Genomic DNA, 14,674 nt, shown 5'->3' on the forward strand with positions numbered 1-14,674 from the left:
ACATCATGGAGAATGCAGTATGCTAAAAAATAAATAAATAAATAAATAAATCAAGCATCATTTGCCTTTAAATCATCACTGATTGTCCAGGGGACACTTTTACACAAGGTATTTAGTAGGTAGATTGTTCCACACATCTTGGAAAGCTAGTCACATTTTTTCTGTGTATTTAGGCTGTCTGGGTGTCTCTCAGTGTAATGCCAGAATGACTCAATGAGGTTGAGAACAGAGTGAGAGAGATAGACACTACCACGATACAAGGACCATAACATTTTGCTGATCATTCGGAAATTTACAGTATGACAGTCAGCACAAAAGCTTTTATCCATTGGGTTATTTCGAATGATTAATGAAGTTTAATCTTCTAAGTTCACATTGCATAGAGCATAGAGCTTCCTCAGACTGGAACCCCATTCTTCCTAAGAGCTCGAGATACTTTTCACTCTACTAATGCAAAAAAAACCGACATGTTACTGAAAACAGCGACTGGCTTTAACCTGGAAAAACATAAGCATCGTGTTTCTCTGAAATTGCATAACAATATGAGTGATTATGAATTCACAAAAGAGTGCTTATTAAAGAACTGTTGTGTATATGTGTGTGTGTTTCAGATCCTAGCCATACGACATGTGTAGATCCTGGCACTCCTCTCTTTGGAAATCAGAACAACAGTCAAGGCTACCAGGTAGGAAAATGTGATCACAAAGGAAACTGAATACATATATTGGGGGGAGAGAAAGAGAGAGAAAATTCTGAAAGGGCATTTTTCTTTTACCTATATACTACGATGTGCATTTTCCTTTTTTTATTACAGTACCTTATTTTACCAGTGTGGACCGCAAGGTTGAATCAATGACGACTGCAATATTGATGTTTTAAGAAAGCCCTCTACCTCTCGGTTTAGAACAGTCTGTCTTCTGATACCATAAAGCACACTGACAGGGTTTTCTTTGTCTAAGCTTATTTGTTAAGTATAGAATTTAATAAGAGGGCTCGTATAGATTTCTTAGGCAAATTATGAAATAAATAAATAATAAAAATGAGTGATGACTGAATGCCATTCAGCTGCTTTGACACATAGATACAGCTATGGTTAATGCTTTTAGTGACCCAAATGCTTTTCCTACAATGACAAGTCAAAATGTTTCTTGTGAAAGGCTTCCTATTAGTGAATTATATTCACTTTTTTTGCACTGACTCATTTGAAAACTTGTTGAAAGTTGCATTTCCCCATTTTCCTACCCAATAAATGAGTTATAGACATAGCATTTACTCCACTAAAACCTAGCATAGTATGATGTTAATCTTTACACTGACATATTTGTATTGTTTTATTTGCATTTTATATCTTTAAGTCTAGACTTTCATCTGCAAAGAAGTAGAAGCTAAACTGACAACATACCCGTAAATGTTAAATTCCCCCTTCTGTTTGCAAGACTTTCTTGTCGTTACGTACAATATCAACGCCGACTTCATCGTGTGTGCTCTCTTACAGATCAGCAGCACCGTGTTCTTCAGCTGCAGAAAGGGCTACTTACTGCAGGGCTCCATTTCTCGCACGTGTCTGCCCAACCTCACTTGGAGCGGTTTTCAACCTGAGTGCATTGGTACGAACACCATCTGCTCAAATTGTAAAAAAAAACACTATTTGAATGGGAAATAAATGAAAGTTATTTCAAAGATGCTAGTGCCCATCTATCCCCATGTACTCGACCTTGCCACCTCACTTGTACCTTGACTCTCGATTTCACTGTTTTTCTTCCACTGTATTTATTTGTTTCTAATCTGTTTCTCCTCTGATAAATCTCCCTGCTCATCTTGTCACCCCTGCTTTAACTTGTTTCTCTGAAATTCTGCTCTCTGTTTTTTTTTGGCTGCTTGAATCCTTCTCTCTCTCTCTTTCTCTTTAGCCCACCACTGCAGCCAGCCAGAGCTGCCAGCCCAGTCTGATGTGAGAGCCATTGAACTGCCCTCCCTTGGCTACACGCTGATCTATACATGTCAGCCTGGCTTCTATTTGGCTGGAGGATCAGAGCACAGGACCTGCAGGTCCGATGGTAGCTGGTCAGGGAAGCCACCTTTATGTGCAGGTACAAACATGGTTACATTACATCCATAGGAAACATGGAGATCAAGTAGATATTAAAAATGCAACGACACGGACGCTCATGTAATCTGTTGCTAAATTGCGTCGCTTCAATGATAAAATCCTGCAGACAAAATCAAATTACACTTGTATACAGGCACAAACACACTGTAAACCAGACCTCATGAGATTATATGGACATAGCCACCTTCTTTCCCGTGCAAGGGCCCAGATGTATTGAGCACTTAAAACGCTTCACCTCCTATTTATTATGTGCAGTTTTCATAATCGCTTTTTATTGAAACCACTGGGGTCTTTACTGGCTCCGAACTCAGTGGTGACTAAGGTTGGGAAGCTGGGGATTCAGCTAATGTTGATGAATAGCTCTGTTAACACTTGCTTATTCTCAGACACATGCCAGGGTAGGATGGCCCATCCATCACACAATTACACTGCATGGAATTACACACATTCACACTCACACACACACACGGGCAAGCTTTGAAACATTAACAAGGGTGCGAAACTTGATTAGGCCAATGCATCCCATTGATTAGGTTAGCAGAAGTACCTCTTACAAATGGTGAGGCATCGTTAACAAGGTCTCGCAGACAAATAGACTACCATTAAGACACCCCCAAGCATTGACCTAAATACATATAGGAAAAAAATAGAGTAATCGACGAACAATTATCTAGGGTAGAGGAATGCTAATGGCTGGAGCAGGAAGCCGTACTCGAGGGGGGGGGGATATCCGCGTGATAGATTCCGCGTCTAGCTGTTGCTGTAATATATAGGGTGATGGGTATTTTTAAGGCGGTGCTATTAAGACTGAAGGCAAGAAAGAGGACTGGCCTTAGCGTATACAGGATATTAACAGTGCCTGTGGGCGCAGTGATGGAAGGGCGGCTCAAAAGACTGGCAGCTAATAAAGACTGTGGGTGTGTGTGCTTTTTTTTGTGTCTATATACATTTATCTAAGGTTAGTTTTATGCTGATAAACTGCCATCAGTATAACTCTTTATTTACGATTGCGAGTAAAGCCCTCTTCATTCTGTTTACCTGCGTGGGTGTATGTTTACTACTGCAATGTAGTCCAGTGGCCCCATGTGAGCAGTAAGACATTATTAAAACTGTGACTCTGATTTAGCCGTAACCCCGAAGGGATGCTTGGGCCGCTTTTTTTGATACATAAGTCCTGTCGCTGGCAGCCCTCAGTCTGGCCGCCGCAGGGATTATTAGTCGCAGACAGGAAGTGCTGATGGTGACATCCTCCTACTGCAATTACCTTAGAGGTGTTGTGTTTAGAATAAAATTAGACCTTCTATTTCCACTTCCCAAGGCGCACTCGGCACCCGTTTACAGGATACACTTGTTAAATATTTACCTTTGTTTATTTTTTTGTGTCTTGTGCTTTCTAGCTGATAATCGTCCAAGTGGTAAAAGCCCTGTGGGGACAGTGCAGGAGCCACCCTCCAAATTACCGGGTAAGACAGATGCTACTTGAATTTAGTATGGATAAGAGAGACTTTGAGTGTTCATTTCAGCAGAATGTACAGAATGAGGAATTATGTCACATCCAGCCTTGTTGTCTTATCTGATGTCATTGGTTAGTTCTTTCTTTAAGCTTAGCTCTTAGCTGTTGTGAGCAGTAAAATAACGTAGAGCCTGGTGCTAATATGCCTTATGCTCCCAAAATAAAACTTAAAATTAGTTGCTTTTAGTCCTCTATCCCACTGGTGACCTGTCCAGAGTGTCCCCTGCCTTCACCCTCGGTCAGCTGGGATAGACTCCAGCACCCCCGCGACCCTCGTGAGGATTAAGCGGTGTATAGATGATGGATGGATGGAAGTCCTCTATCCCACTCTTTAACTTTTGTCATTTCCACTTTCAGTCCCTGGTGGTGTATTTGCTAAGAACTCTCTGTGGAGGGGATCCTATGAGTACCTGGGGAAGAAGCAGCCAGCTATGCTGAGCATCACTGCCTTTGAACCCTTTAGCAACCGGGTTAACGGGACACTCATCGACCACAGTGGAGTTGAACTTAAACTAGCAGGTGGGTACCTGGAAAAACAACAATCAGAGTCAACACCTTCACAAAATATATCAAATCAAATCAAGTTTATTGTCATTTTGCCGTACATACACAGTAGTACAAGCAAGATGAGAGAACGTTTCTTCAGGATTATTCAACCGGCAAGTTTTACGGAATGTACGTCTGGGATAGGACACTAAACGTTCACTGTTGCTGCCTCTTGAAGGGGCTGCTGCGTCCATGCGCGCTGCTTTATGAACATACAGCCAATGTGGTCGCTGCATAAAGTAGAACATTGCTGCTAGAACAGAACAGAACAGCAGAGATTTTATGATTTTTAGGAGCATAATCCCTGTGCAGCTGTGATCATTAAGGTGCAAAAATTTGCATCAGTAACAGCCAGGACACATCATTCCTCTGTACCTGGCTTCATCACAGTGTAGTAAAAAATATTCTCAACTCTGAGTGCCGCGTTCGACGCATAAAGTAATGCTGCTACTTTTAGATTGTCGTGTCTGCACAACAAACAGGTTGGACTTGATATCACAATCTAAAATTCTGCAGAGCAAATTTCTTCTAAAGCAGTATATGTTTTCAATAAACAATCTGTCCTTTTTTTTCTCCTTTCCCTTAAATACCTGTCAAAATATTGTAACCTGGTACTTTATTGTCTTCCAAACACAACTGCTTCCTTTTAATAAATAATTAATTTAAAAGATATGTCTGACTTTATTATGTAAATGAGTCTGAAAACAAACAATGAATGAGTAAAAATCATATTCTCTGTAGCCAGAATGTCTGCGCATCAGATTTTTGTCCATAAACTCTCAAAAAACACGCCGGTGAGGCCTGCTGTTTCACTGACTGACACTTAACTTTATTACAATGGCATTATATTGAATTGATTCCACACAGTCAGTGGGATTTTCATAGGATTTATTGACTGTAACAAAAACTTGTTTACTGTCTGCCTTATTTTTTCATTATGTGTTGACACCCAAAGTTTGCCTTCTCCTGACACGGGCTAAAAACAGAAAGTGAATCACTGTTTGGTGGAAAACTTTAGCCAGTGTAGAATTCTCATCTGCATTTTCACAACCCAAAACTTATTCTAACTTTTATTTGATGTAATTTTTTTGGACAGTATTGAGCATGAAAGTTTCATTTCCCGAATGGACTACCAAAGTAAAGACTCGAAATGCTGAGATAAGAGGATGAATCAGAGTTTCATTACATATCCATATGACATAATCATTTTCAAGTGGTTCAAGGATGGATGTTCCCAAATAACTGTCAACATTTTTTTTCGTAGGTACATACAAAAGGGAGGAGGCTCAGCTGCTGCTACAGGTCCACCAGATCAGAGGCCCTGTGGAGATCTTTGTCAACAAGTTCAAAATAGACAACTGGGCCCTGGATGGACATGTAAGTTCAAGTCCAGGATCAGGTGCAACACGACACCTCTTGTTGTATGTACAAAGATGCTACATCACCCACACACATATGCACACACACATACACACACGCCTTCCTTATGAAATACGCACAATCATACATGCACACTAACCTTGTCACTCTCGGGAGATGGAGGGCCCACCGAGAGTTTTCTCTTTAATTAAAATGTCAGTTAAATCATTGCCTGGTAATCAGGACTCGACAGACCCCCTTCACTCCTCTCTCCCATATTATCCCCCAACCTCAGGCACCTCGAACGCACACGCTCCCGATTTAATTATAAAAGCAGGTCACAGTATTTGCGGCTGTGTGTGCGTCTCCGTGCTCCTGCGTGTGCGCGTTTCACAAGATGCACGGCGCGGGAGCGGTTTGAGTGCGCCTGCTGCAGAATGGAGTGTTCCTCTTGTGCAACATGCTCGAATGTGTGCAGTGCGGCTGAGTGTGTTTATGTTTGTGCTCTTGAGCAGAAAAACGTCATATTAAATGTCAGCCATAAGAGCGCCCCTCAGCTCCTTTTGACATGATATTTCATTTTCCGCGTGCACCAGCTGCTGACACTTTGATGATACGCTCCTTTGTAAAGCCTGGATGTGACACATAAAGTGTCTGTCTTCCATTCCTCTCTCTCCTTAGGTGTCCTACATCTCTTCATCCAAATCCTTTGTGTACCAGGGATTTGTCAGAGGAAAAGGCTTCGGCCAATTTGGTCTCCAGAGACTGGGTGAGTGGGCTGCCCGCTTGGTTATAGAAACCTGGGGTTGACTGTATGTCTGTGTTTTATTGTCCTGTCTGGATTCCCATCAAAGAGAATGTTCAATTTCCTTTAAGATTAGCTGCTTTTACAGCATTGCATTATGTTTCGTTGGATTTGACGTTTATTTCCTTTTTATAAAAACACATTTTGAGAATGTGGCCGTGAAGCCAGCATAAAGAAGGAAACACAGTTCACAAACAAGGCTAATAGTCTGAAAATGACATGCACGCAGTGCACACAGGCTTTCTTTAGGGAGTTATGTGTTGATTTCTTTGCCAAGTAACCTCATTCCTTACAGTTTTGTCAAAGTAAATACCATCCGTTCTTTGCTGCATGTCATTCTTTGGTTCATTCAGCAACTTCAGTTATGCTTTCAGAGGCATAGAGCTTTTTTTTTTTTTTTTTACAAAGCTACAGCTATCCATATTCCGTTCCCATGTTTGCGACCTAGAAATCCCACCCACGTGATTCTCCTTCCTGTATGCAGAAAATCCTTACATCCTGACTTCTTGGATCTGAGCAGCTGCTTCAGTCAAGTAGTAATGTGTTTATGTTCGACCCACCTGACACACATACGCACACATTCTCCACATGCTCTGATGTCCCTACCTGCAAACACTTTTCCGTCTGAACCTAACAAGTTGAAAAATAAGCGATACATAGAATATGTAAGGTCCTGCCTAAGTGTTAAGAAATGGCTTGTGGATTTTCTTCTTCTTCTTCTTCTTCTTCTTCTTCTTCTTCTCTTTAGTTTTTCTTCTAGTTCCTAACACTGGTTCACTAGTGCCACCAGCTGTTATGATTCAGTTAAAAAAAGTCCACAAATGCATTCTTAAATCTTAAACGCTTTCTGCAAATCAGCCAGTAATGTCAAGAGATAGAGAACCCTTTTCGACATTTAATTGATCTTCATGAGTTGGACACAAGTATGTACTCATGAACCAAACTTTCCTTCAGTCACCAGTGTGGTTAATGAAAAAATGTCAGTTTTCGTATGGCCGTGACAGGTTTTGCCTCTTGCTAAGTCCCTCTGGCTCGCTGTCTTCAGGCGAGGACGCTACACAGCACACGCAGAAAAAAAGCAAAAGGAGGTTTTGTAGCATGCGACTAAAGTTACGTATAAAATGCATCGGAAGTCCTTTGCAGTCTGACTTTTTATCTGCCAATGTGACAGACTTCTCACATTTCTAATGCGTGTAAACAGTTTAGTAGCTAATTCCAGTGCTTCTGCTTTTGCTTCTTTCTTTCTCTTTTTTTTTTTCGCAAATTCTCTCGAGGGTGACATATTTCACAGGAATTTAGCAGCTTTTAAAAAGCAAAGCCCAGACTAGAGAGGCTTCTACACTGACTGCAAGACAAACCGAAGAGCACGAGTGTAGGTACAAAGACAGATCAGATATGAGCAGCAATTTGGAACTGAGCATGATGGTATGCGGTGTTAACATAGATTAAGTGCGTGTATGCACGCTGAAAGTGGATGTGGAAATGTGCCGTAATGAGAAAGGTGCTTGAACAGCAGGTGCAGACCCCCCCCCTCCCATCCTCCTGCCTGATTGAGCAAACATCTCTTCATTAATATCGAGAGCTGGAGCTGATGCCAGAGTGTTCATGTGCATGTGTTTAAGTGTGTGCAAGAAAGAAAAAAAACAGATGTGAGTCTGGGAGATGAGTTAGACGTGTTGGAAATAATCCTACTTAATTTGTCTACATTTCATGTTTTGTTTTAACTCAGTGGTGGTGTGACTGCGAGTGCGGTTTGCCTACGTGAGTGTGTTTGTGCATCTGTTTGCGCGCCCCCACTTGTGCAGCAGGGGGTTGATTGGCAAACACCACAGAACCCGCTAATTGAATTCCTTCTTGTTTGTCACTCGTCCTTTATTGGAGCTTTTTTGGCATTCTGCGGCAAACAGGTGGGCTGTCACTCCTCCACTGTTGCTGTTGCAGACACACACACCTCCATAAATTAAAGAATGAATCTGAAATGAGTTAATAGCTGTCGGCCTTTGATGTGAGTAATTAAGAGTCATTGTTAGGGTAATGGAATTTGACATTCCCATGGGGGGGAATGAAATTAAAACATAGAAATAAACTTTAAAAAGTCAGTTTAGGCTGCTCAGTCTATTGTGAATAAACAGAGTGTTACTTGTAGCACTCTTCAGCCATTGCAAAGTCTTTTTATTTCATTGTTTTCCTATTTATTTGCCATAATGCGTTGTCAAACATTCTTGGCAGAAGATGAGGAGAATGATTTCATTTTGCTTGTTTAAATTGTATTTACAGGATTTGATTTTGTGTCTCCTGCTGAAGTCACAGACTGAAGTAATGCTGAAGTAGTGACTCACTGCCTTGTCTATTTTCCTCCAGAGGGTTTGGATCCCAGAGGAGACAACACAGGCTACAACTTTGCCTCCAACAGCAGTTCAGTGGCGGCAGCCATCCTAGTGCCTTTTATAGCCATGATCATTGCAGGCTTTGCTCTGTACCTCTACAAACACAGGTGAGGCTTGCGTCATTGGTATATTTCACACTGCTACATAATGTGCAAGCAACATGTTACGATAGATATTACAGTATTTCAAGCATGATGTTTACAGAAAAATCTTCACTGCATTTGGAAACAATTTCGCCAACATGTCCGTCTGTTATCTGCTCAGAGATTAATCTTGCTTGAGTTCTGTACAAATTGCATTCATCTTCCAGAACACATTAACTTGATATTGATTTTCAATCCACTTCAAGACATATGTTGACTTGAATGTGAGAACATTATTATCTGTAATGTGGAGAAAATCCCCCTCCCCGCCTCGAAAACTCACTGGTTCATAACGACGAGACAGATTGAGGTAGTAATGAGTGACTGAGTGAGAGCGATTGAGGAAGCAATCTTTTCATGTGTGATGCACATTGTGCTAATGTGAAAATTAAAGTGGGTGTATAAATCAGTGTAGCCAAATACTGCCATGCTATCGCACCAGTGTTCTGCTGCATAGCGGATAAAGAGTGGTTTCCTCCCCAGTGTGAACGCTACTCATTGTTTACTGCAATAATTACTTTCATTGTAGAAGAAGACCCAAAGTTCCCTTCAACGGTTACGTGGGCCACGAGAACACCAATGGACGAGCTACGTTCGAGAACCCCATGTACGACCGCAACATCCAGCCCACTGACATCATGGCCAACGAGACAGAGTTCACAGTCAGCACAGTGTGCACAGCTGTATAGCAACTGCTTCCTCCAGAGGTAAGAGTCAGACAGCAGCGGGTCGTCTAGCTGCATGATACAGAAAGGACTTTGGGCTTCAGGCATCCTTGGTTTCACATTTCAATGAGAGGAGATAAAGTTATCACCTTATGGTTTGCCTGAGCTAATCAGACATCTAAGGCATCAAAATTGCTGAAGCAAGACACAATTTCTCAGACTTGGGTTTCACACTGAACCTTTTTGCTCCGTCCCTCAAGAATATTCTACGGATACAAACATCGGTGATTGGTTTTCTGCTGCTGCACTCCCTTTGATCTGCCATATTAATAAATCTCATTTTGCCTTGTTTATAGTTGATAGAATATGTATTTTTTTTAAAACACTGTTGAGAATATCACAGTAATGCTTATATCTTCTCTACTTCCTTCATCTTTATCACTGCCATTCTTTTGGTTACCATTTCTTTCTACGTCTATCCCCCTTCTAACCCTCATTTGTTTCCCCTGATTACTTCCTTCTCTCCTCGCCCTTCCCCTGCCATGTCTTTCCTTCTTCCACACACTCACCCTTTGTTGCATCCTCGATTCAGTTAGGGGAGGAGCGGCGCACCACATCCTCGCCCGCCTGCCAGCAGAGGACATCTATAGTTCCTTGAGCAGAGGGCAAGACAAAGATTATTTTATTTGCTGAAATACCTTCAAGAAACATCTCCAGTGGCAAAGGCTCTTATCTGCAGGAGACAAGAAGAAGAAAAAAAAAAAAAAGAAAACCATGTGAAGACGACAATAACTGTAACAAATGCCAACAACAAGATGCTTTTTGTAACTTTACATGGTTTTTTGATCATTTTCCATATTTCGAGGAAAAGCTTCCACCTGAAACTGCAGCCCGCCGGAGTACTCGCTGGAAGCAAAGCTGTGATGACTTTTCTCACCGCCCTCCGCCTAAACCCAAAGGGAATTTTACGGTCAACTTTAAGTCAAGAAATTTTACCTGTAGCTAACAGAGATCTCTGTGCAAGTGAACTGTACGGCGGACGGCCCCGCGTTGGCCTGCGTGAGTCAGAGAGAGACAGTCTGGACTGTTTCGATTCATCCTCCTCTCTGTTTTCCATTTGTTTTTGTTCCTTTCTTTTTTATATGCTGCCTGCTTTATGTGATGAGTAATTGGGAACCCTGTTTTTCCCCCAACCGTCTGCTCCTGAGGCTGCTGAAAGGTTTCATCGGAGGCCCCCCCCCCCGAGTTTCTGACTTGAGGATGAATTAAAAATTCAGTGAGTTTTGAAGGCCATGTTGGAGACACACACTCTATCATTACTTTTTGAGCTTGACTCACTCCTCTTTTTTTTCTTTTTTTTTTTGTAGCAGGGAAGAAATTCTGCTTGCCGAGGCAACTGTGTCCAGAGCAGGGGTTAAAAGGTAGCTAGAGCTGCTGGAAAAAAAAAAAAAAAAGAAAGCACTTAGTGAGGCTGTGGAGAGAGTTTATATGTGAGTGAGACAGAGTGCGTGCATGTGGTGTGGGTATTTCTGCACACATTTGTGGCTGCATCTGCAATCTGGCCCAAAATATCTCGTTTCTGTTTTGGCCCCCCAGAGATACAACCAAACACATGATAATTTCTTTTAAAGAAACGCTTCGGACTGGGCTGAGGAGTATCGCTGTATGTCCACCTGGAGGTAAATTAAATGTCTGCCCAGAACAAATATTGACAATCTATAAATCCACAGAGTTTCCAACCTCTTTCCGTTGGTTTTTCAGTGATTCAAATGCAATCGCTTTACAATTTTTTGCGAGGTTGGAGAGAGACTGAAAGGAAGTAGACGAATGCACCTCTCAAACCGATGCAGCTAAATCAGAAATGTTAAACAAGTGGAAATGCTTTGAGATTTGCTTCACAGATGCACCGGCTACAGCCCATCCTGCCGCTCTGAGGCACTTGAGGAGGACAAGACATTGGCACAGTCAAAGTAGGGACGGCAACTGTGATACATTTCGATGGATATACAAACACTTTGGGACCACATCACATCTTTTTTTTTTCCTTCATATCCAAAAAAAAAAAATCTGAACAAAGCTGTAGCACTAACTAGTGGAGCATTCTCTTTGGAAAGACTGCAACTCTGAAGTTAAATTCTCTGCTTCGGCCTTTCTTTTTTTTTTTTTTTTAAAATCCTGGATCCACCTTCACATGTTTCTCCGGATTAAAAGTGGTACATATACTGTGTTTCTCTGAGATCTAGGTACAGTGGTAGCTCCCTAAACTTGGCCTTAGGAAAACAAAGATCAAAGCCTGGTCATGTTCTAACTCTTGAAATGTTCAACCGAAGGCGTCTGAAGAATGGATGAGTCAGTAATGTGTTCCCTCCGGATTACATTCAGGTCTTTTCCTACAAGTTAACTTCTGACAGCTCCATCCCTTTGAAAAAGAATAGCGTTGCTTTGTTTTCGTCTCCGCTCGTCATAAAAATGTTGCAGAAGGCTTCCTCAGAGCTGTGACAGCGGGGGAGTCGCTGGCATACTGATTACTCCCATGCATTAAATTAGAAATGATAAATATATGTGAAGGGGGGGAGAAAAAAAAAAAAAAGTATTTATGCCTCTAATGCTAACTCTCATCCTCGTATTTGCGGCAACTAGGGAGTGATATACGGAAAATATTGTTTTGAAAGTGCAACACGGGAGGGAACTGTCATCAGATTTCACAGCAGGACTCTATCTTGGCTGGTGAATGACATTTCTAATGAGAAGAGAGGATTCAAAGGATTCATGCTTTCGTGACCCTTATTATGTGTGTGTGTGGGGGTGTGAATCATGTATGAGAGGGAATGATACCCGCTGGATTTCAAACAGCCTGCTTTTTTGCCCGCTTTACTATCCTCATACCTGGTCTATCCCGTGGATCCTGAGTGGGGTGAATAGTGCTCAAATTTCACTGGAGCAAATTGAGCCATTACACGCAATTTGCTTTAATTTGGCCGTGCTTCATTGTCAAACCCATAACGAATTCATCTTACCATTATCACTAACAGGACAGATCCTCAATTATGTAATGTTTGACTCCCCCCCAAAAAAAAACAGCAGCCTCAAACATCGTCTTTATTCGTCGGCATCCTTCTCTTTTAGCGGTAATGTTGCTGGAAATCAGGAAGGAAATTAAACTTGCATGCATTAGTGTCAGTACATTAATCTATACATTATGCAGCAAAGTGGTTTTCACAGTCAAATTCAAACCCTCCATACCAACAGGTTTTTTTAATGAAGTCTTTAAAATCACCTACAGTACATAATTTCCCTCAGAAAATCCAGGCCTTTGAAACCAATCACTGTATTGTTCCTTCAATCAGTTTCGCTGTGGGTCGGTAATTGCTTTTACAATTTTATTACTTTTAAAGCTCTCGTTTATCTCGACAGTACAGATAGAATATTGCCCCTTGCCTGCTCCGGTCGTGAATTGATGGAAAAAGAAACGATTGAATTACCCTGGAGATTTCACAGGGGAGAGGAACAGTTGCAGTCACATTATCTGCAAGGCATTGGTACTCGGTTCTCGTAGTTTTTTACGCGGCCGTCGCATGGTGCGTTTATTTTTATTCTGAAGTTGCTTCAAATATTTCCAAAAAAAAAAAGTGGATAGCTTCATTACATCCCCTCCGTTCGTTTCTCTCATGGCACACTTTATGAAACCATGTTGAGTTTTAAACAAACAAACGTGAATAGCTGGTGCAGTAGGACACGATGCCCACGATCTCTAAATCTAGATTTAGACTATAGAGCTGGACAACGCAGAAGCATCGGCTCACACAACTATGATTGTTTTTTACCAACAAGGGCTCATCCTCATGACATTCAGAAATGGTTTTAAAGGGCCAAACTCTTCCCTTTTCCCATATATTTTTTTTTACCTCCTCCTGTCTCCAATAAGCACTTTATGTTAATTATAGTGCCTTGTTACAACCCCACGATTCCATGAATCAGCTTGAACGGCTTTTTGCTTTCAGGTAATTCAAACGTCATAATTTCTTTACTGAGATTCGAGGGTTATCCGATATCTTTGCATCTTTTTGATCTTACAGGGAAAAGCAGCGCATTTTAGCATCCTGTTGGAGTGACGTCCAGTTTTTCTCCTGTTTCTTTTTGCTTTTTCTACATGAGAAATGCGCTCGTTAGTACTGTATCTCGGGGTTCAACACCCAGGATTTTATGTACATGCCGACACGTTCGGCTGATATTTGTGTTGTGTGTGTTTCCTATAGTTTAAACCTTTTCAACCAAAGAAAGATATTTTCAATTCAACCAAACTAGAATTAGACAAAAACTACATAATTAAGATCGACTGTTCAATCAGTTCCCGATGTTGCTTTATTTAGTTCCGCCAGTTGGAAAAGTTTTTAATGGGGGGACAAGACGTTTTCAAAAATTCATGCTGGTTGAAGTTTAAAACTTAATGGGCACTACATCTGTGGAAGTATTTTCTTTTTTAACCCATCTGGGTTAGCCCAGAAAGTTCTTTAAGAAAGTGCCATACACTTATATGAAAATGAAGATCAGTGAAGTTCCGGATGAAGCCGCGCCGCAAGAGTTAGAATTGAGTCTTTCTCTGATGGCGGCCGGCTACTTCCTGGTTCTCTTTGCATATTTTAAGACAGAAAACGCTGCTCATCCGAGGTTCATTTTCGTTATCAGCCAGACACAGCTCTGAGTTCTCTCCTGCTCGCCATCTCTTCTATAATAAAACGCACCGCAGCTATTGGTCTTTGAGTTCCCTTTGAGTTCACCGAGTTTCCTCACAGTCAGGGACAAGACCCGAAGCTTTTCTGCTGCAGCGACTCGCTTCTTCAGCACAAGCCGCGCCGTACCTGTATCGAAAAAAAAACCCCAGCAATCCATCAGTTTATACTGTGTGACATATTCTGTATCAACTACCATTTATAATCTGCCATCTCTCACTGTCACCGCATATCGACGACTCCAGCAAAAAAAAAAAAACACACTTACAGCTGTGTTTTTCCGGCACATTCCATGCAATTTGCCTTCACTATTCAGCCCATTTCAGTGTGTCTAGTGGACTAAAGCGTGGGGGGGGGAGAGGGAAAAGATCTATTTTGAGAAGCTCAGATTAATTTTATTCTATAAGTGGAAGTAT

At 41.5% G+C, this 14,674-nt stretch overlaps 1 protein-coding gene across 1 annotated transcript in view; it reads left to right on the forward strand.

Moving 5' to 3' along the window:
• Positions 1-9,552, forward strand: part of csmd2 (CUB and Sushi multiple domains 2) — a gene marked incomplete at its 5' end in the record, with an annotated part of 113,610 nt that extends 104,058 nt beyond the window's left edge. Inside the window, 9 exons of the mRNA XM_008291065.1 lie at positions 612-685; positions 1,496-1,607; positions 1,911-2,090; positions 3,508-3,573; positions 3,981-4,142; positions 5,434-5,546; positions 6,210-6,297; positions 8,695-8,827; positions 9,393-9,552. Of these exons, the coding sequence (XP_008289287.1) occupies positions 612-685; positions 1,496-1,607; positions 1,911-2,090; positions 3,508-3,573; positions 3,981-4,142; positions 5,434-5,546; positions 6,210-6,297; positions 8,695-8,827; positions 9,393-9,552 (1,088 nt within the window). The remainder of the gene's footprint in view (positions 1-611; positions 686-1,495; positions 1,608-1,910; positions 2,091-3,507; positions 3,574-3,980; positions 4,143-5,433; positions 5,547-6,209; positions 6,298-8,694; positions 8,828-9,392) is intronic.
• Positions 9,553-14,674: the final 5,122 nt, after the last annotated feature.

Source organism: Stegastes partitus, unplaced genomic scaffold, assembly GCF_000690725.1.
Source record: "Stegastes partitus isolate 25-593 unplaced genomic scaffold, Stegastes_partitus-1.0.2 Scaffold712, whole genome shotgun sequence".
Taxonomy (NCBI): Eukaryota; Metazoa; Chordata; class Actinopteri; family Pomacentridae; genus Stegastes; species Stegastes partitus.